This window comes from Yarrowia lipolytica, chromosome 1C (assembly GCF_001761485.1).
Source record: "Yarrowia lipolytica chromosome 1C, complete sequence".
NCBI lineage: Eukaryota > Fungi > Ascomycota > Dipodascomycetes > Dipodascales > Yarrowia > Yarrowia lipolytica.
The window spans coordinates 1,842,079-1,862,721 of record NC_090772.1 but is presented as its reverse complement, the minus strand read 5'-3'; the positions used below and the strand labels follow the sequence as shown (position 1 = coordinate 1,862,721).

Genomic DNA, 20,643 nt, shown 5'->3' with positions numbered 1-20,643 from the left:
CCTGTCAAAACCAACCAGACCTCGGTAGAGAGGATCAGAGTCCCATGGTGTACTATACAGTGAAACTGCTGTGCGAATGGTATACCATTGCTGTCTATATAGCCTCTAGAGTGGCACTAATCCACAAGGACACAGCACAATGTACTACAGGGTAGTACTCACCCCACAGATGCTCTTCGATGAAATAGACAGAGAATGACTGGGCCAGTACCATTGCCAACTTGTAGGGAATCGTCACTCTCCAATTCCAGCTCCAGTTCCAGTTCCAGCTCTTTCGGCTTAATTCTAGCTCTCATTTCGGCATCTTCATTCAGCTGTTCAGGTTCCTGACACTGCTCAATTCGGCGATCTCGACGACTGCATCCTGACTTCAGTCTCGACCCTATAATTGTGGGCTGCACACTCGGAGGTATCCGAGGAGTTCTTTCCGATGAGCTTAGACCCCTTCCATCTAAGACCTACATTCGTCTGTTAGCATTGTGTAGTCTTAGACGGCTTGTAGCAGTCCGGAGCGAGATTGTGTTTCTCGTTGACCATAAGCTGAACACTGCTGTTTCCAGCCTCAGAAGCGCAGTCCTCGTATCGTTTCTGCTGCTGCGGTTGTTGTTGTTGTTGTTGTTGTTGTTGTTGTTGGATGTCGTCCTTCGCGTCTCTGGCCCATCACCAAGGTGGAAGGTGGATCTTCGTCTTCACGAAGTTGGTACTTGTTGGCAAACATCTCATTGACCATATCCCACATCACCCTGGGGCCTGTGTTCGAAGGATAGAGCGGGTGCGCAACCACGCAGAGAAGCATTCAAAACAATACCTACAGGTTGATCTCTTTCGGTGTCTCCAGATACCCATCTCCACAAGTGAGCTTTCTCCACGAATCGTCCATTGACACCTGTCCAGAAACACCAACCGGTATTTCAATGAGTCGCCGAGTGTTCAGGTCGTCGAATTTGGACTGGAGTCCCCAATTGGACTGATATCGCAACTGTTGGACTGATTTCGCAGCTGTTGGACTGATTTCGCAGCTGTTGGACTGAGATCTCGGCTGTTAGGCTGAAATCTGTTGGACTTTTGTCGAATTTTTGCTGGTACTGTCTCAAACCGCTACCTCCAGTCGACTAAACCTCTTTCCTGATCTCGAGTTCGCCGTCCAACTCGACTAACTCTTTCGTGACTCCGAGTGCTCCGTTAGTTGGTCATATGCCAATCGTGACGTTCTCTTGCGAGCCAGTATCCCGAATGATCAACAGAACACGGACTTGTCGACCTCTCCTCCCTGCCTAGTAAACATTCGCGCAATGTAGTACCACACTCAGTTGACGATTCCGAATTCAACATGCATTAAATTGACCATTATTGTTCAGTATTCAGAGTCTAGAGATCATCAAACACCTGGGCATTTCTTTGCCAATACTTTGACTAAGAAAAATGATACGGCTAAATAATGGCAACAATCACAACAATCGCAATAATTACATTAGTCAAACATCAATATGTATTTAATGAGCGACCCATCTCGTCTCTCATGTTTGAGAGGAGTTCCAGTGTCCAGATCAACCAAACTCAACTATTAACAGGCCTTATCCCAACTAAACAGAAAGACATTTGTTTAGACCCTATTTGTTCCAACTACTCAGACGGCATTTGTTTAACGAAGCAAAAATATCGTACCTGAAAGAAACAAAAAACACGTGACTGGCACGTGACTGGACGACACCGGAATCGACCGGGGACCTCGCGATGCTAAGCGCATTGTGATAACCAAACTACACCAGACGCCCTTGAGATGGGGTCAAGGTTCACCGTATACGACCAACTGTGATTAAGCCGGTGAAAAAATATAATGAATCATTAGAATAAAAAAAAAAAAAAAAAAAAATGAATCATTAAAATAAAAAAAAGGGCTGTAATGAACATTAGAATAAAAAAAAAAAAACATGTCAATAGAAAAAAAAAAAAAACATTAGAATAAAAAAAAAATAATATTAAAATACTAAAAAAGGAAAAAAGGAAAAACTTAAAACCTTTAGTTGCAAAACGTGATACTGTACGGCACTTGTGGTTTGGAGCACTTGTATCAGCACAATGACTGGGAAACCCGGCTGTTTTGATTGGTATTCTTTTGAGTGTATGTCCAGTTGGAGTTAGTTCAAAATGTGTAGGTTTTGTTGGGATTACTTAACATGAGGTTTAAATATAGTTGGGATATTGGAATGTTTTAGTTATTAAGACCAGACATCCACCGGGATTCTAACAATTCTGTTGAGCCTTTAGTGAGTTCCAAATCGACGGGCGGAGGGGAATATTTCGTGGAATAATATATATCATCAGCGGTTTTTTCCTCTATCAAGAAGAAGTATTGGTTCACTATGTCGGAGGACATAAAAACGACTAAAAATGTGAAACAATTTGGGTAAAAAATGAAAGCTAAAATATATAGAAAATGTCAAACCCAAAATCTGAACTTGTCATGACACCAAACACCCAAAAATGGATACCAGGATCTGCCAAAATCATTGATATCCCCAATTAAACCGCTACGCGCTGGCGTATATCAATCGAGGCGATTATGAACAACGAGAGGCTCTCGAGGAGCTGATTGGGACTCTTTTCGAACCGCTGGATACCGAAGTCCTTCATACTCAGTTAGATGGTAAAAAAAAAACTAAAAATAAATAAATTAGAAATAAAATCACTAATATGCATATTTTGAGTTTGGCAGAAAAATCAATTATTAAACTAACATCCAATACGCGATGGAACAACGCATACCAGATCAGCCGGAAGTGCGTTTTGGGCGTCACGTGATCATATTACCTATGTGTGCAGTCACGTGGAAAGCTCCTCAATCCCCCTGCGCCTCTTGTTTTGCTTACTAATATCGCCATTCCTTAATCACATGCATTTAATTTAGTTGGATTTTATTTAGAACTTACTTAATTCTAATATTGCCATATATTATTAAGCTACAGTAATAGACTCCAGGTGCATTAATTGGTGTGTTACACTACACTTTATCTCCACGCTAACACGCGCCATGAGAGGACGTTTTATTGCCATTGAGGGGCTCGACCGCAGCGGCAAATCGACGCAATGTGACCGGCTGGTCGCCCATCTCACGGAAACTACCGGAAACAAGACGCATCTCTTCAAGTTCCCCGACCGATCCACACCCATGGGCCAGATCATCAACCAGTACCTGACTTCTGGGGTGGCTCTGTCTGACCAGGCGATCCACCTGTTGTTCTCGGCGAATCGATGGGAACGCATTGAGGATATCAAGGCGCTTCTGGAAAAGGGCGAAAACGTGGTGTTGGACCGGTACTACATCTCCGGCATTGTGTACACCCAGGCCAAGGGTCTGGAGCGACAATGGTGCACAAACCCCGATCTGGGTCTGCCTGTGCCGGATATCACCTTGTTTCTGACCGTCAGCCCCGAGGTGGCCAGCCAAAGAGGAGCCTATGGCGAAGAACGGTACGAAAAGATTGCTTTCCAGAAACGAGTCGCGGCGCTGTTCCACGAAGTCGCACAGCGAAACTGTATCACCGTGGACGCCAGCGGCACGGAGGAGGAGGTTGCCAACGCCATCAACCAGTGCGTCGAAACGGTGCAGATTGGCGAGGCGTTGGATAAGTTCAGCGGCCTGTAAAGTGGAGAGTCGATTGTCTCTATGAGTCGAAAGAGGGGGCCCACCGTGTGCAATCGCGTTGGTTACACGGTCTAGTTCAACAATTATTCCACGACACCGCGTGCAATCGCATTGGATACACGGTCTGGTTCAGCAATTGTGCCATTCGTCTATCAACATGTGTCGTTGCATACAAGATACCGCGTTCAAGAGAGGATGTAGTAGACTGCCATAGAGCAATAGATGAGTTTACGATACGATCATTGAATTGGCCGCCATATTAACTATATCCTCCGAGCCTAGTTACCTACAGTACAGTACGGAATCACGAACCCTGGGTCGATGAACGAATGACCATTTGCTGCCAGTGACCTTCTTGAAGCAGGTTTTTTTGTCAAAAAGCAGCTTTCCACGCTTGTCTTGATTTTCTCCAGATGGCTGGGCTAGAGACAGGTGGCAGTAGTGAATGGCATTTGGTGAGTCCAGAGATGAGGTGAACTGGGTCTCGATGTCACATTCTTCCCACTCAGTTGAAGCCGAGAAGGTAGAAGAGGGGGCCGTCTTGACTTGCTCAGGACTACCAATGGGCTCGTCCCAAGTTGATTCAGCTCGGTGTATGAGCCTGTGGGTGTTCTGAGGTTGATTTCTTCAATCATGAGAGCTTTTCGAGACCAACGTCGAAGTTGGACAAAGCGTCTGACTCCTCCTCGACTTCAGGATCGGTGGGACTCTCGTTATTGTTGAAATCACTGAGGTAGTCTTCTTCGGTGAGAAAGTCTTCTACCCACTTGCCTCTCTCCCCCTCTGACTGGCTGAAGAAGCCGTCCGAGGACACCGCCTCTGCTATTGTAGCCTGGGCACCTTAGTTGTTGTGGATCCATTCCATCGTCTTTTGATATCAGAGTAGCACTACGCTGTCAATACATGCTGCCTGTACGCGCTGTCTGTACGCGCTGCCAGTACCATGCGATCCCGGAACAGCCTTGGATACGTTAGTGCAACAGCTAGGTCCCTTTGAAGGTGTGTGCTTCTCTGGCTTCAAGGCATATAGGATGCAGATTTCTTCTTACCCACCCACCTCTTCCTGTCGGAACTGTGTAAAAGTCAGTCGAGGGTGGGTGTATGCGCTGGAGAGAGATGGTGTCGCCCGTCATCATGTCCAGTCAACATGGCAAACGAAAGAACCTCACTTGTTCGTGATTCAGTCAGCTCGAGTCAGGTAGTCTCTGTGCGACTTGAGGTACGACTCGGAGTACGACTCGGAGTACGACTCGGAGTATTACGACTCGGAGTTTCACAGCCTCCAGAAGCAGAACCTCTTTAGTAAAGTCGACTTAGAAACCACTTTCGAGGATGATAGGCTACTGACTTGTCTAGGGGAACTTGTCATAACCATCTGCTCATTTCTGAAGAAGTTGATGGACGGTTCCGTCCTGAGTCGCCTACCCGTCAGTATACCCTGGGTGCCAACCGTTCATACATATTGAGGGTTTCATCAGCGGAAAGTTCCCCTTGCTCTTCAGCAGTATCAATACGAGCGTAAGAATATTGTTGGAAGACGACATCAACGGCTGATCTTTACAACAGTCATTTTCAACAACAGCGGAGTTCAACGATGTCTTTCTCACGAACATTTCAACGCTACAAGCTCCACGACTTGGACCCTTACTCCTCCAACTGGGCCGTAGTTTGTCCAGAAAAGTCCATAACTGTCTTAGAAGCGTCTTGTACCTTGGAACAGAAAACATTCCGCAGACTAATTGACAACTTCCATGACCAATCCTCAATAGATGGTTCAATCTTGATCAAGACATCCACTCATCAAGCTACAATATTGTACTGTTTGGTGCTATACTGTATACCACCGCATCCAACACTATCTCTTTCATATCTCATACCATTCACTACTACTCATATCTACTTACCACGGTTCAACAAGGACAGAAGCGACCCCGAAGCGGAGGGCTTGGACTGTTGCACAATGGCAGGGTCTTGGAAAGCAGGTTGCTGCACGGGGGCAGGAGAGCCACCGGATCCAGCATCCTTGAGCATCTGCAGAAGCTCGTTGGGCTGCTGAGACGACTGAGGAGGCTGAGGCTGAACTGGGCTTTGAACCTCGGATGGTCCACTCCCCTTCAACATGTCCAAGAGCTCATTTTTAGGCTGAGCCAGAGGTTGATGTTGAGCCTTCTGCTGTTGGTAATGCGGCTGTTGCTGCTGGTTACCCTTCAGCATGCTCAACAGCTCACTCGATCCAGATTGAACTGCTTGAACAGGAACAGGGTTGGGATGAGGGGTGGTAGGAGTGGCGGTGGTTGAAGAAACAGCAGAAGGGCTCTTCAACAGAGACATGAGCTCGTTAACAGGCTGATTGGTTTGGACCTCGACCTTGGGCTTGTGCTCAGATTTGGGCTTTGCACTCTTTCTGGGTCTCCACTCACTACCGCCCTTCAAAAGACCCATGAGTTCGTTGTCTTCGGTCTTGGTCGAAGGGAGAGGGGGAGTTGAGGGCTTGAGAAGAGCCAATAACTCAGCATCTAGCTGAGAAGAGACAGGCGAAGCCTTTGTCACTTCACGAGGACTGTCACGAGATTTACGATGACGCGACTCCTCCCGGAGTTCACGAGAACGGGAACTGTCTCGTCCAAATCCGGCATCAATATCCCTAATGTCTCGGCTCATATCGCTGTCGTCATCATCGAGCTTCTGAGCCTTCAGATGGCTAATGAGATCAGCCTCGGACAAGGGCTTCGGCACTGCACGGACGGGTTTGGGAGCAAGAGCAGGAGGAACAGACTCCACTTCAGAGACGTACTCAGAAGTGGGCTGAGAGGGCATATGCAGATGACCCATGGACGAAAGCAGTCCGTTTCCGCTTCCGCCATCTGCCTTCAGTCCAAGACCATCGCCTCCTTCGCTTGTACCTTCAAGCTGGGCCTGTAGCTGAGTGGCTGACTGCGATTGGAGAGATCTAATGAGATCCTGCTCGGTGAGAGGAGTTCCAATCTGGGGCGAAGAGACCTGAGAGGTCAGGGAAGCCACCAATTCAGCTTCGGAGATGGGCAGGGGAGTAGTTCCTTGAGGCGTGGCTCCCTGGGGGGAAACCAGACGGAGCATATCAACTTCCGAGGGCACAGACGAAATTAGGCCTGAGGTAGAAGCCGAGTTGGGGTAGCCAGGATTGTTGGGGTAGGTCTGAGGGTTGGGACTTGAGACCTGAGTACCAACCGGGTTTGGACTCTGCAACGACTGAGCAGGGTACACAGGGCTGGGGTTGACTAGTGGCCCAGGGCTGGGGTTGGCAGGGCTGGCGATAGCCGAGGTGGAAGAAGCAGGGCTATGGATGACTTCCTGGGTGTGAACAGGGTTGAGGTTGGTCACTTCAGCGGAACCGTTGCTAGGACTGGGAACCTGAGAAGGCACGCGTGTGTTCACCTGGGTTTCGGGTTCTGAATCTGTCGATTTGGATTTAGTCAACAAGCCAAGAAGAGCATCACTGGGCTTAGTCTTCTTCTCCTCCTTCTGAGGAGGCTTGGGTTGAGTATTCAGAAGAGCCAACAGGCCAGAAGAGGCCTTGGGCTTGGTAGAGTCGAGATCCCGAACAACCGGCTTGCTGGAAGAAGCAGGGTTGTTAAGTAGAGCCATGAGCGACTCTGCTTTGCCCGAGGAAGCGTTTGCGTTCATATGGCTGGCACCGGGAGAAGATGCGCGGCCTCCTGATCTCAGCGTGCTCAGCAAAGAGTGAGCATTGGACATGTCTCTCTTTCTAGCACGAAGCGCACCTTCCAGCAGCAGCTGGGAAGGAGGAGGGGGGGCCCTGGGTGTAACCACAGGCTCGACAGGCTTTGCCACCTCGGCAGCAACTTCCTGAACAGGTTCCGGCTCTCCAACAGCTTCTTGGAGCTCCTCTTGAAACTCCTGAAACTGGGGCATCTGCTGGAACTGGGAAAACTGAGCGGGAGGAGGCATACCGGGTCCTGGAGCACCCATGAATGGCATGGGGAAGCCTTGGGGAGGTCCAAAACCGGGTGGTGCAAAGGGAGTAGGGCCAAAGTTGCCAAAGAAAGGAGGGGGAGCAAACGGCAGGTTTGAAGGAGGGGCAGGGGTTGAGTTCTGGTTTTGGTTGTACATCTGGTTAACGGGTTCAGGTGTGGGGTTGGCAGGCTCCACTGCTGACTCTGTAGCATCAGTCTCGCCCACATTGTCGGTTTCTCCCACGTCATTGACCTCCAGACCCTTCTCCTGGGCAATGAACTTCAACAGCCCAGGCACAAAGGGGGTGACCATGAAGAAATGGTTGGAGGAGCCCTTCTTTCGGGCATATCCAGGCATACTCTTGAGATCACGCCATTCGATCTTCGAAATTTCCTTTCGAGTCTGTGTCTCAAACACGGTATCCTGAGGTACACCTCTCACTAAATACAGCCGGAAGTCCTTGCCCTTCATTCTAATGTCCACGTACTTGTCGGGTTTGAGGTAAGGCGAAATATCGAAGCCAATTTCCTCGTACACTTCTCGTACTGCGCATTCTTCCTTAGATTCGTCCTTGCCAATCTTTCCTCTGGGAAAACCCCACGAGTTTCCGTCGTAGGCCTGCACAAGAAGAATCTTGTTCATTTTGGGCGTCATGATGATAGCTCCGCACACTGGAATGGCGAGCTTGTAGTCTCTGAAGGTCTTGATTGACGACTTGATGTCTTTGATGTTCCACAGCTGGGGGCAGTACTCGTAGATGTGTTGAGCGAACTTGGGCATCTTTAGGGAGGGCAGCTTGGGGTTGAGTTCTCGCACAAAGTCCTCGTAGTACCATTGGGCCTCTTCGATCTGGAAGAAGATTCGTTCGATCGTCTGCAGGTCTTCTTTGGGGACGTTGATGATGAACCGCACCACCAGATCCTGAATGCACTCCTTGAGCGACCCCGAGTATGGGGACCGTAATTCGATTGACATGCTGGAGTGTGATTAGTCGTGTTGTTGAGCACAAACAGATCCTGTATGTTTGTCGTGGTGAGTGTCGTGTGTCGTCTTCGGTGTCGTAGTCGTGTCGTCTCAGTTATCGCGTTCACTGTCGTTCTATCGCCACTGTTGGTTCTCTGTCTGTGTCTGTGTTAGTTGAACGACCTCGGTGGAGTCACATGTTGTCAGTGTTATTGACTCACGGATTCACAATCTGACGTGTAGGAGGATGTAGTCTTTGTCGAACGCTTGATCCGCAGTCGAGGAACAATCACAAATGCCACGTGTCACGAATGCTCCACTGCTGATGTCCGCAAGTGGGTGGTTTTGTGTCTGTACGGTGTCGTGTGTTGTACTGGTGCACTGGCTAGTTGGGTTGCACAGTGGTGATGGTGGTCTGCATACGGTAGGGTAACTCTGTGGAGAAGAGTTTGATATGGTGGTGATGGGATGGGATGACATCATACTCATATGGGATATGGGAAGGGACGAACCGTTGTGTGAAAAAAAGGGAGTTTGAACAGTACAATTCAGTCTGTTGCTCGATTTTGTTCCTTGATTTCGGAACTTCCCGGTCCTGATCCATATATTAAATAAAAAAAAAATTAAAAAAAAACTTTTGGCAGATAGTATCACCAAACTGGGGAATCTAACGTGGGTCCAGTTCAGATGGGTAGAATGTGATCGAGAATAAACAAAGGTATTTTAAAGAGACAGATATAGATATAAAACCAATTTAATTACAGTGGTCAAGTCCCCGTTTCGATCGGATGAGAATTGGTCGAGTTGATGGCACGCACTCTGTAGATACCCATAGAGCTGAGATGATGTCACTTTGTAGATACCCATTGGGCAGAAGCACCCAAGAAAGTGTCTTTTGGGGGCTATCCAGGGTTTCTTTTGAACCGACACATGTTTTATTTGAATTACTACACCAGAATTTCCCTTCTCCATGCCATTACCAGATTGTTTGTTCGTAATACCCATAACTAGAGGAGGTTACTTTGGCTACTGTATGTACTGTACAGCATAGTGTATCCGGTCAAAGCCCATTTAATGAGCCTGTAGACTCTTGACTTATATACTTATTCTAAGACCGATTTCTCCGTCGCAGGATGTCTGAGTATTATGTCCTATACATCGTCTACGTCGAGTCTTGTGTCCAACAAAAGATTTACGGACTGCGGGGGCGAGTGAACTTCAACTACTTGCAGTCCATTTCCATGTCATTTACTCTTACTTGATACGATGCAGGAAAAAACTAGTTTTTCATCTTTTTTATTTTTTTATTTTTTTTATTTTTTTTATTTATTGGTATTTATTTTTGTTCTAGGGAAATACTTCTCGGCTACTTAAGCCTAAAGACAATGCTATACCCACAAATCGGATTCGGCTTCTGTTTTTCAGAAGGGCGCATGGCATTCGTGTTCGCTGGTTCACTTTTTTTATTCTAATGCTTCATTAATTGGTTGTTGTTTCTTTTGTTGTTGTTTTTTTTATTCTAATGATTCATTACATTTTTTTTAATCCGAATTTACATCTCCTTGGCAACTTTATCTTAGTCATCAGCAAAAGGGCAACCTGGCCGAGTGGTCTAAGGCGCCAGGTTCAGGTGACTGAATCAATATCCTGGTCTCTTCGGAGGCGAGAGTTCGAATCTCTCGGTTGTCATTGCTTCCAATTGCACAGCAGTTGGGTTCCTTTTTCTTTTCTGGTCGCTTATGTTCTCTCTGATTTCTGATATGTAGGTAGGGTTCGAGATATCGACGGCAAGTAAAGCGAGGCAGCAGGCGGCAGAAACAAAGACCTCGGCTGAAACAACCCAGGCTTGACTCCATAGAGACATGAATAATGACGGTCCAGCTTTTTCTAGGGTCGGCTTCAGAAAGCCGACGGCAGACGTTGGCCCCTCGGATATTGACTGGGGGTGTCTTGGTGATCATCACTGACAATGGGTGAAGGGATGCGACTCCAAAAGACGACTTCTCAGAAAAGTGGTGAACATGTGCTGTCCTGTGTGAATTTCAACTTGGTTTGTTTGTAGAGCCCATCTGCGGATCGCGGTAACGGAAGAGAGTGTGCGTATGTGCCTTGAGCAGGCCTAATAGGAGCAGTATCGTCTAAATTGTCGGACCGAGGCGAAGTTCATAGTCTAGAATAGCCCTTGGACCGAGTCGAACTTCAGAGTCTGGAATAGCCCATGGACCGAGACGAACTTCGGAGTCTGGAAGAGCCCTTGATAGTTCACAAAAGTACAAGGAAAGTGGTGATACTCGCACCAATCATCCTCTTTGCTGCCTCACGATGATTTGTCCGACACACCCCCGGAGGAGATGGAGCGGGTCCAGTTGATGGAGATGACAGAATCAGTTTCCGATATGCTGTTGAGGATCACAAAGCAATGTGGATAGGGTGCTGGAGTTTGGGAGACAGTAGGTACTAGACTGTATGTGTTGTCAGCAGCAGTAGTGGTAAGCGTTTTTGGTTGGAAGTACAGGATGGACATCTCGTCTACGACCAAGCAGGCTCCTCTCCTCTCTATGTGAGGAATTGGCCAGTATTACCTTACTGGATACCTTCTACAATTCTTGGGGCGTTCTGGGTTCAACTGAACAATGGTAGGTTGTCTGGCTTGTCTGCGCCAAGTTTCGATATGCGAGATTATGCGAGATAATCCATTTCGGAATAAGAAATGCACGTGAAGAAACGCACGAGCGAATAGGTGGTGATTGTTGGATATTTGGAATGTTACGGGATTGATGTCGCCAATGGATATATATCTCATTCTGGCAGGATCATTCAAGCGTACTCCGTTGGTGGTCGACGTGGAGAAGATTACTCGCTGGAAGGCTACATGTTCCTAGTGTTTGTGAAGAACGTAACATACGATGACTATGACGTAACTGCTTCAGATCATGCCGCTAAGATGGATCGACTGTATCTGATTAAAATGTTGTTGACTTGCCAGAGGAGCTACTGCCCGCCAGACGGTTGACCATGAGATCAAGACGGCTGACTCTAAGCGACCGCCGGAGAATAGTATGAGTCGGTTCAATTGGGTGGATGGTTCTACACCCAATAATGACAGTTGAATTTGAAAGATCCATAGTGCGATCTTACTTCCTTCTGCTTTCCTTCTCTGTTTTACGTCGTACTGTTACTGTACGTATGTTCAATACATACTTATAGCTCCTATGTAGTTGGAGCATCGGGGTCAAAAACGTGTGGGTTGCGCGACAGATGAGTTCAACACTGGCCCCATCAGTTTTCAGAGGTTTGATATACCACCTGACATTCAGTCTTGTATGGTCAAAGCGAGGACTGTGGGTACAATATATCTTGTAAAAGTTGCGTATCGTTCGTGGAGGTCGATTTTGAGAAGTGGAGGAAGAACAGATACTTGCACTTGCACTTGGACTGTAGCTGCTTCTTCCTCTCATATCCTTTTTGTTCCTCGGCCCATATATGTTCCCATCCAGAATGCCATGCTTGATCGAGTATTCGCATCCCAAATAGCTGTTCCAAAAGGCGTCAATTGAGGGAAAATACGGAAGGCGTCAAGCGGTTTCAGGCAGACCAGCAAAACAATGTCAAGTACTTGTACAATATCGTACCGTATAAAATCATTTGTCAAGTCTCATTCAAACAAGTACTTCTACCTCTACAATGCAAGTATGTACAACTACCAAAGTTGATGTAGATACCTCCGATGGAAAAATGGTATCAGATCTACAACCGAATGGACTCTTGTCTATCTGTGAAATGATTCCCGTCTCTCACTCGCAAGAGTACTCAACTGTAGTGCAATTACCATCCAAAAAACAACACGATGGAAACTCGAACCCACTACAGTTGGCCCCCAAACTTTGATAGTGCGAGATAAAGCGAGCCTCGGCATAAATCGGAAAAACATGGGACATCGTGAGGACCCGAAAGAGAGAGCCAGGATAGAGCAAGCGCGCCAAACACCAAAAGTCGCCAAGATGGCGGACGAGCGGCTTTGGACTGGTCGGGTGCGGATTCTTGGAGCAACAAGTCTTAGACCCCCCAGATTTCCGCAACTACTCTCTCCAACAGGTTGACCGGCAGCCGCTCTCTTTAACCGCCTTCTGTCTGGACCATTCTCGTGACGGCTCCCAAAGCAGTAATAACTCACAGCGCGCGGCGGAAAGCGTCACAGGTCGACGACAAGTGATAGAGTTGGACGTGTTTTGGAGCGTGTCTGTCGCTGGGTTTGTGGAGTGCCCAGTTGAGTCAGGTCCTGTGCCGATCGCCGAAAAACTAAAAAGCCGTGCAGTGTTGGAGGACAAGAGGGAGGGGAGTTGACATAACCGCGAGACGGGGTCAGAGACGCTCGGAATGACGTCCAGGTACCTCGTACCAGACAGCAACGGTTGCTTTCTCTGCTTGCTCGTATTCTGGTAGCAACTCGTCAGGCTTGCTCCCATCTCACGTCATCTCTCTTGCTCTTTCAAAGTCTCGTGGTGCCTGGCCATGTAGGTACCGCACGTGACCTCCGAAGAGAGCCGGAGTTGAGAGTATGACGGAGAGGTGCAAGTCAGTGCGTACAGCACCGGTAAAAGCACGAGTATTCGATCCTCACCATACCGCTTCCAACCGCAGCTCCAGCACCGTCCCTCTTCCAGCCCCGTCCCCAACAACCATGGTCTCGAAGCCAGCCCCGTCACCAGCGACCATCATCCGCCTTCCAGCTTGATCTCTCATTCCATCTTCATTCTTAGACTCAGCCTCCGTATTTTCGTCATCGGAGTGGCTGCACCTCATCGAAGGACTGAAACACACACACTGAGACACACTAGACCGATGTTCTGCAGCCGTGATGCGACGGAGAGAAGAGGAGCTGCATTGAGTGCTCTGAGAGAGCTCTCGGAGGTTGCTATGGAACCGCCCAAGGCCCCACGATCCCCATATCCAGCAACACCGCTCCATGTTTGGACCCCGCAAAGATCTTCAAGGTTTCGATCTTTGTTTTCAAAATTTTCACCATTTGAATTTCGTGGAGAGAGTCCTGTGGGAGTCGTAATCGGCCCTACCACCCCGAAAGTTTGGCCACCCGCCTTCCCAAGAGTCACCACCACTTCATGTCTCAGTCCACCATTTGACGCGCAGTTTGGAAGCACCGGTGAGACACGGACTGGGGAAGCCAGTACAAGTCCTACAGTACATACAGTACACAGGTACTCAGTTAACACTGCCTCGGACGTAGCAACCGGCGGGAGAGTGAGCCAGGGAGCAAGTCACGTGACAGCTATGTGCGAGCAAACAGCAACCCGATGCGGATCGAAGGGCTGTTGTCGGGTCTCAACATGCCATCATTTTCCGTCTCGCGATCATCTAAGGTTGGCACACTCGAGGATAGAGTGAGCAAGGAGAAGGGGTTGTACTTGTACAAGGATCTACTGTGCTTCCGGGGCACGTAGGAACATGGAGGGATTATGGAATCAGCCGAGACGCGCCCTGAAAATCCATGCCACACGCGCGAGTGAAGAAATTCCTGTGATTAGCTGCTTTTTCGTGCCGCTACAAGTTGGTCGATGGTTGGCAGCTCGCCCCGCTGCCTCTTTGGGATGCCGTCAAGTGCGTGCGTGGTGAGAGTGGCGGAAGTCCCAAAGGGGAATGCTAGCCACAAGGTTAACGTTTCCCATTATCGGTGCACTTTTTTTGGCCAACCTAATCAGGGGAGTTTGGAAGGTGATGGGATGGGATGGCGGGGGAATACGGAGAAACGGAGAGTACCAGTGCACTCCCCGCGTCAATGCGATCACAACGATATGTCTGGATTGTCCATATCTCTCTTCCGACACTTGCTGCAGATACGCTAGTGCAAACCCAAAACCGACCCACTCGTGACCCATTGCAGGCCCCCACAGTACAGGTACGGACGTATAGTGCGATGAGGAGGGGAATTGGTTGAGTTTTTCCGGGATTTTCGACGTGTTTGCGTCGGCGGATTCCCCCAGGGCGAGTAGTTGACTCGCGCGAAGACCCCGTTTATCACCCCAGATTGTCTCCCCACACTCTCCCCACATGACTGAGTTGCATTACCTGATTTAGCGCATCCTGGCGGCACCCGTGAAGGTTATTGGGGAGTAAAAAACGGGTGACTGATTAGTGTGGTATATATAGCCAGAGGCAGTTGCAGTCCTTCTGGTAGACTCATATTCATTCTTCCGCCAACTTCGTGTACATACACCAATACTCGCACACCACCAACCAACCGACAACTGCTCTTAAACAAGTATTGACGGACACCAAACACTAGACTGAAACGAGCCTAGTCACACCGAAACACACAGCCCAAAATGACATCAGCTTGCTCCTCGGCTATGCCCTCGGCTCTCCCCTCGGGAATGGCCACACCCTTCTTCCAGAGCGGTCTCGCCATGATGACCCCCCTGGACCACCACTCTCACTTTGCCGCCCAGCTGTCCTCCGCCACCAAGAAGCTCGATACCCGCCAGGACTTTACCGACGTGCTGCCCACAGAAATCTGCCACGCTATCTTCTCATGTCTCACCTTCGACGACCTTGTGGCCTCCCACCAGGTTTCCCGCAACTGGAACTCCATCATCACCGGCTCGGGAGACTTGTGGAGAGAAGCCGGCATCCACATGGATCGACGAACCCCTCTCAACGAAGTGGCCCTCAAAAAGTACGTCTCGTACGCCCTCCCCGAAGGAACCACCCAGCCCCTCAGCCATCTCCAGCTCCACAGAAACTACACCGCCGAGATCCCCGCTCCTCAGACAATCTTCAACTTTGCACACAACATCTCCTCTTTCTCGGGCCATCTCCAGCTCACCAATAAGGCCGCAAAGCAGCTCTTCTCTAAGATGACCCAGCTCGAGCACCTCGACCTCGTGGTCTCAGGCGACGTTCTCTCTCTGTCGGTCTTCTGGAACTCCTCCAAGCTCGAGACTCTGCGACTCTCCTATCGAGGTGTGGCAGACGATTCCTCCATCATCGAAGTGACCGACGAGGAGTCTCAACTTGTCCCCACCACCTCCAACCTTAAGTACATTGCCGTCGACGGTCTCTACGACGCTCCTATCTCACCCTCGGAGCTCCGAGCCACCGTCATGGCCTGCTCCTCTTCTCTCGAGTACCTGTCCATCAAGAACTGCGTCTACTCATCGGCCACCCCCCTCAGCGAGCACACCCTTGACAAGATCAAGCTGCCCAACCTCACTGCTCTGATCTACAATCTTGGCGAGTCAATTCTCCCCAACATCATGTGCCCCAAACTCAAGCACCTGGATCTGTCTCGATTCGAGGGCTGTGAGGACGCCATCCCCTTGCGACGAATCTGGGGCTTCCCCAACGTTGAGACCGTTGTCTTCAACCAGTCGATTCAGATTGCCGACGTCATGGAGGATGTGCTGTATTTTGGCCGAATGAAGTCCCTCAAGACCCTGACATGTATGCCCTGTCCCGTCAACGGTGAAGAGCCCGTTACTAACTGGAAGACTCTCCTGAGAAACTACTCCCCTCTGCTCAACACCATTAATGTCTAAATCGTTGGAGACGATGTCTAACCTCCGCCTTATTTATGTTTATGATAATGATTTTTTGAATTGCAAGCGGTAGTCTGAATTGTAGTTACTTGTACGACCATGAGTGCACGATCATGATTTGTTTGAACAGGTTCGAAAACTCTCAATGCCTCACGCCTCTCTACCGTCCAAGTAGGTTCGGATACCTCGTGTTGATGCTCGTGACGATGCCTCGTGATTTTGCCTCGTGTTTCAACTGTCTTTGATTTCCCTTTTGGGGTCTGGGGGAGTTGGTAGAAGGCATGAATACAATCACTGGGGAGGTGTTGGTGATCTCTGGAGGGATTTTGTACATTGGCCCTTTACTGGTGCTCTGTAGAACATTTCATTTTCTTTAACTATATGGAAATTTTTAGTTGATGTTTAGGTGAAATGTTAGTTGGGAAGGAGCCAACAGGATGGCTACTTGTGGATCTCAATGGTAGAATTGGTGTCAATATGAACACCACCTCTTTCTGAGAGCACTGTGGGCGGGGGAGTCGTCTGTTGCAATGGGTTGGCGGCTTTTTATATCATTATTATACGATGCTGACTCAGCAGATGGAGAACCCATACATAGCTACAAATGCGGAAAGACCATAAGATGAGCTCTGAACTGTAGGTACTCCGCTACGGGTATGGAACCACGGTCTCCACGGTTCTTCTTGAGAGCGTGAGGTGATTGCCCCTTCGCTATATCGGGGTTGACGTGAGGTCGGGCTTGGCTGGGGGTATGGAGAGCGAAATACGAGGTGAAAAATTTGCGAAAAAAACCGTAAAAGAAGGGAAAATTTGAAGAACTGGGTTGAGTATCACTTGATGGAGTGATTCAACAAGTACTCGATTCACCATAAAGTCCAGCTGCGGTTTTCTACTCTTTGTTCAGCTGACAAAGTACAGTACGATCACGGAGAAGAATGCACTGCAGGTTGGAAACAAGCGTCAGGAGGGGCAAATCAGGTGGTTTTTTTTCACGCTCCGGTGTATGTGGCAGTCTTCTTATGTTGCAGGAGTTGTTCAGTGTACCATGGCGCCATGCGACTGGGCGGTTGTGTTGTACGGGTTGTTCTGTCCGGGCAAAGCAATTGAGTAGAGTAAGATTGTCAGATACTTGCATTCCAACATCCAATCGAACTACAAACAGCTCTGGATGACTTTCCACTCATCTTAACTCGTTAATGTCCTGTCTTATCGTCCTCCACGTCCTCTGGGTCGTCCTCTACCACCCGATGGACCGAGATGGGGCCCCGATTTCGGCCACCTGAAGATCTCTCCAACCGTTCGGACCAGTTGAATCGTCGGAACTGTCTGAATCGTCTGAATCGTCTCAACCGTCTGAACCGTCTGAACTGCCTTGTCCCTGTGAGCCGTTGTCCTTGTACCAATCGCCATATTCTGCGTAGAACCGCCTTGTCCTTGTGTAACTTGAACTTGTAGATCTCTTGTCTTCATCTTGACCCATTCTGTCGTCCTATGTATCCTCACTCCTTGCTTTACTGAAAAAACATATCAAAACAAAACATCTTCAACCAATACCATACCGGATCATGGTTGCAACTTGTAAGACAGTGCTTCAACCCTGCCATGCCAGTATCTCCGAAAAGAACCGAATGAAAGTACTCACCACAAGAGGTCGATAGTCACCCTCGCTTCCCTCTCCCTCTCCCTCTCCTCTCCCTCCCTCTCTCTCCCTCTCCCACCATCTACTCTTTGTCTGACTGAAACATTATGCGCCGCCCTAGCCATATTATAATATGTGGAAGCATCTTGCAGGGTCTGCACTGGGTACAGACTACATGAAGGGAGGGCCCTGAGCAGAATACTTGCTCTATATTCGAATCGAGTATCGACCGTTCCTGCGGCCTGGACCACGGGTCGGAGATTCGGCAACATTCTCCGAATGTTCACATTGTCAAAACAACCGTAGATGCAGACCGGAGTCAACAGACTACAACTGAGCCGAACATGCTGTAGCCAGATCCCTCCGGATCCTTCACTTCAATCTATCACCGACTCGATCATACTCGAATCAATCCCTTCAATTGCATACTCTTGCTCCAATTGCAGTGCTCCATACCAAAGCAGCTTTGTCCGCTGTCCGCCCTTCTCTACGTGCATTAATTGAATGAATACAATCCTGCCGTATATGTCTCCTGGCTAGATCGTCTCAGTTGATTGCTGCCAAACCGACTAATCTCGTACGTCACTGTACTGTTTATTACGAGTACCGAGTGATGTTTCAACCGAACGAATCTCGTTGCTATTCGTGTATCTCTCGTCGACTAATTTAAATGTTGTAGATCGCAGTTGGAAGTTTCCACTAAATGTCAAGCTTTTTTAACAAATTACACCTCAAAAAAAAGAAGAAAAATAAAGGAAAAAAACCGAGCTGGTAATAAACAGGTACAAATTAGGAAAAGGCAGTGCAAAATGTAAAGAGAGTGCAAAATGTAAATAAATACACTTGCCGAAATCACGTGACCAACAACCAATTGTAGTATCACTTCGGGCCCCAATTACACAAAAAAATCTCCCGGGGGCGAGTCGAACGCCCGATCTCAAGATTACAATTTTACCATTACAGTCTCGCGCCTTAAACCAGCTTGGCCACCGGGAGATGGCAGATTGGTAAAAAAAAAGGTTGAAACAATATAGTCTGGAAAATGGGTTTTTTTCCGCCGAAAATTGCGACAATCTGTCCAAACGTCATTCTGAGAAGACTAAACAAGCCTCCAATATCAATTTGAGACCATTTGAACGTTTTCAGGCTCCATTGCCTTCTCAGGAATCTGTCAAACCACAAAAATCGCCGTTTTAAAATTTGAAAAAAAAAAAAAATCGAGAAAAAGTTTGTGTGCATGTTGCAACAAGAAAAAATGGCAAATAATGACAATATTGGAGTCGAAAAACCTCTCAGAAATCATATATACCCCCGCAAGTACCTACTGGTCTAGTTTGGTCTGGGCCACGTCCGACAATGAGGGTGAAACCATCTAAAACAGTTTGACAGGTGGCTGCATCTGTCTGCAAAGAGCGTGCTGCTTGAGGAAAAAGCAATTCTCGGTGGGTAATGAAATGCGAAGGCGATGCGCGGGATATGAGGATGCGGTGAATACGGGGTATGTCATTGTTTGCCGTCTTTTGAGGCTGTGGGTTGGAATTTTGAGTACCATGGCGACGGCAGAGCTTTCTCGGCCCACAAGAGTTGGAGGAAAGTTGATGGATGGTTGGTGGAAGGTTAGCAACTGTTGATTAACCAATGTGTAAACTTGTGGCAAGTGTCTCTATACGGAATTGACGTCAATTACGCCCTTTTGTGGACCCATGGCGCTGTTCCAGAGTCCAACAGCCCTGCATCAATGCACGGCGTTTTGCCGATGGTTGTCAACAAACGCCGTACTGTGACAAAAAAGTGAGACTGAGTCTGAAGAATGAAATCTCCGACACTAATGAGTCATATTCGACAGCGTTTCTTTAGAATCACCGCCTGCCACAAAAGTTTCTCCAGTCTCACTTTTACGGGTGTCTGTTTTGCAGGGTGTGAGACACATTTACAAGGCGCGATTGGCTACAGGATGCAGACTGTACTGGGCCTTCAAAGGACGAAATGGAGCGGGATTGCGTGATGCAGCGGGGCGCACTAAAAACTTGTGATTGGAAGCAATTCGACCATGTTGGAGAGTTGTATTTGGAGACGCTTAGTAAGGTCCACACGAGTCGGTGAATGATGATGAGGTGAAACGACATCAAGAGGGTCTAACGTCAGCAGTATGGAACCACGTCGACTGTATGCCACTACTAGTATCGACAGTATGCCACTTTCAATATCGACAATATGCCACTGTACAGTACCGAAAGTTGACACTTTAGTCTGACGTCTCCGTCTCCACTCAATCATCATAAAGAAAGACTTTGATCTGGTCAACTTTTTCGGACCCGGATACAGTATCGTACTGTACATATTCACCGACCGATGGGGTTTTATAGAAGAATGGACATCCTCTACAACATGTTGAACATGATCTGAACTCACCAACATGATCTGAACTCACCAACGTGATCAGAACTCACCAACATGATCAGAACTCACCAACATGATCTGAGCTCACCATCATGTTGGTCCCACTTGATACTCTGTCTCGGTCTGACAACGGTCCCAGTGTTGGCAAGGGTCTCTCCATTGTTCCAAAGGGGGCTTGATGGGCGCCAAGGGTCTTCATTCTGCCGTATTGTGCCAAAAGTGTTGGATACTGTGGCACCAACCATCTCCATACAGCAACAATGGCGATCCTCCAGGTACAATCGACTATTAGGAGCCGATTATGGCAGACTAGGATTCTAGACAGTATTCCACCAGATAAGATGGACACTTGACATCAAAGATCCAAACGTCCGCAGAATGCCCACAAAAATGTTGAGCATCCACAAAAATGTCAACACGATCGTGCACAGAAAGTCTACACAACGTCCACAAAAATGCTGACGCAAACGTCTCCTCAACACATCCTA

At 48.3% G+C, this 20,643-nt stretch overlaps 9 protein-coding genes and 4 non-coding genes across 13 annotated transcripts; 6 read left to right on the top strand and 7 right to left on the bottom strand.

The window, feature by feature from the left end:
* Positions 1-158: 158 nt before the first annotated feature.
* Positions 159-537, bottom strand: YALI1_C18621g (uncharacterized protein; the record flags this gene model as incomplete). The annotated part of the gene is made up of 2 exons (XM_068282359.1): positions 159-444; positions 494-537. The coding sequence occupies 2 exons, from the start codon at positions 535-537 to the stop codon at positions 159-161; spliced, it is 330 nt and encodes a 109-aa protein (XP_068138460.1).
* A 1,164-nt stretch (positions 538-1,701) lies between these two features.
* On the bottom strand, positions 1,702-1,775 carry YALI1_C18609r. The gene has a single exon. It is a non-coding gene; the product is annotated as a tRNA-Ala (tRNA).
* A 1,256-nt stretch (positions 1,776-3,031) lies between these two features.
* Positions 3,032-3,909, top strand: YALI1_C18590g (uncharacterized protein; the record flags this gene model as incomplete). The annotated part of the gene is made up of 2 exons (XM_501790.3): positions 3,032-3,604; positions 3,649-3,909. 2 exons carry the CDS (start codon positions 3,032-3,034, stop codon positions 3,907-3,909), a joined length of 834 nt encoding a protein of 277 aa, XP_501790.2.
* A 159-nt stretch (positions 3,910-4,068) lies between these two features.
* YALI1_C18584g (uncharacterized protein) lies at positions 4,069-4,281 on the bottom strand (the record flags this gene model as incomplete). The annotated part of the gene is made up of 1 exon (XM_068282358.1): positions 4,069-4,281. One exon carries the CDS (start codon positions 4,279-4,281, stop codon positions 4,069-4,071), a length of 213 nt encoding a protein of 70 aa, XP_068138459.1.
* A 268-nt stretch (positions 4,282-4,549) lies between these two features.
* On the top strand, positions 4,550-4,949 carry YALI1_C18580g (uncharacterized protein; the record flags this gene model as incomplete). Its single annotated transcript, XM_068282357.1, has 2 exons — positions 4,550-4,616; positions 4,684-4,949. 2 exons carry the CDS (start codon positions 4,550-4,552, stop codon positions 4,947-4,949), a joined length of 333 nt encoding a protein of 110 aa, XP_068138458.1.
* A 593-nt stretch (positions 4,950-5,542) lies between these two features.
* YALI1_C18541g (uncharacterized protein) lies at positions 5,543-8,575 on the bottom strand (the record flags this gene model as incomplete). Its single annotated transcript, XM_501788.3, has 1 exon — positions 5,543-8,575. One exon carries the CDS (start codon positions 8,573-8,575, stop codon positions 5,543-5,545), a length of 3,033 nt encoding a protein of 1,010 aa, XP_501788.3.
* Positions 8,576-10,156: 1,581 nt separating this feature from the next.
* Positions 10,157-10,252, top strand: YALI1_C18525r. Its single transcript has one exon. It is a non-coding gene; the product is annotated as a tRNA-Leu (tRNA).
* Positions 10,253-14,904: 4,652 nt separating this feature from the next.
* YALI1_C18478g (uncharacterized protein) lies at positions 14,905-16,116 on the top strand (the record flags this gene model as incomplete). The annotated part of the gene is made up of 1 exon (XM_501787.3): positions 14,905-16,116. The coding sequence occupies one exon, from the start codon at positions 14,905-14,907 to the stop codon at positions 16,114-16,116; it is 1,212 nt and encodes a 403-aa protein (XP_501787.3).
* A 572-nt stretch (positions 16,117-16,688) lies between these two features.
* On the bottom strand, positions 16,689-16,986 carry YALI1_C18457g (uncharacterized protein; the record flags this gene model as incomplete). Its single annotated transcript, XM_068282356.1, has 2 exons — positions 16,689-16,934; positions 16,984-16,986. The coding sequence occupies 2 exons, from the start codon at positions 16,984-16,986 to the stop codon at positions 16,689-16,691; spliced, it is 249 nt and encodes an 82-aa protein (XP_068138457.1).
* On the bottom strand, positions 16,760-16,838 carry YALI1_C18458r. Its single transcript has one exon. It is a non-coding gene; the product is annotated as a tRNA-Leu (tRNA).
* A 1,677-nt stretch (positions 16,987-18,663) lies between the features above and the next one.
* On the bottom strand, positions 18,664-18,751 carry YALI1_C18439r. The gene has a single exon. It is a non-coding gene; the product is annotated as a tRNA-Tyr (tRNA).
* Positions 18,752-18,992: 241 nt separating this feature from the next.
* YALI1_C18435g (uncharacterized protein) lies at positions 18,993-19,386 on the top strand (the record flags this gene model as incomplete). Its single annotated transcript, XM_068282355.1, has 2 exons — positions 18,993-19,087; positions 19,137-19,386. 2 exons carry the CDS (start codon positions 18,993-18,995, stop codon positions 19,384-19,386), a joined length of 345 nt encoding a protein of 114 aa, XP_068138456.1.
* Positions 19,387-19,458: 72 nt separating this feature from the next.
* On the top strand, positions 19,459-19,760 carry YALI1_C18431g (uncharacterized protein; the record flags this gene model as incomplete). Its single annotated transcript, XM_068282354.1, has 2 exons — positions 19,459-19,517; positions 19,565-19,760. 2 exons carry the CDS (start codon positions 19,459-19,461, stop codon positions 19,758-19,760), a joined length of 255 nt encoding a protein of 84 aa, XP_068138455.1.
* Between the last annotated feature and the right edge of the window lie 883 nt (positions 19,761-20,643).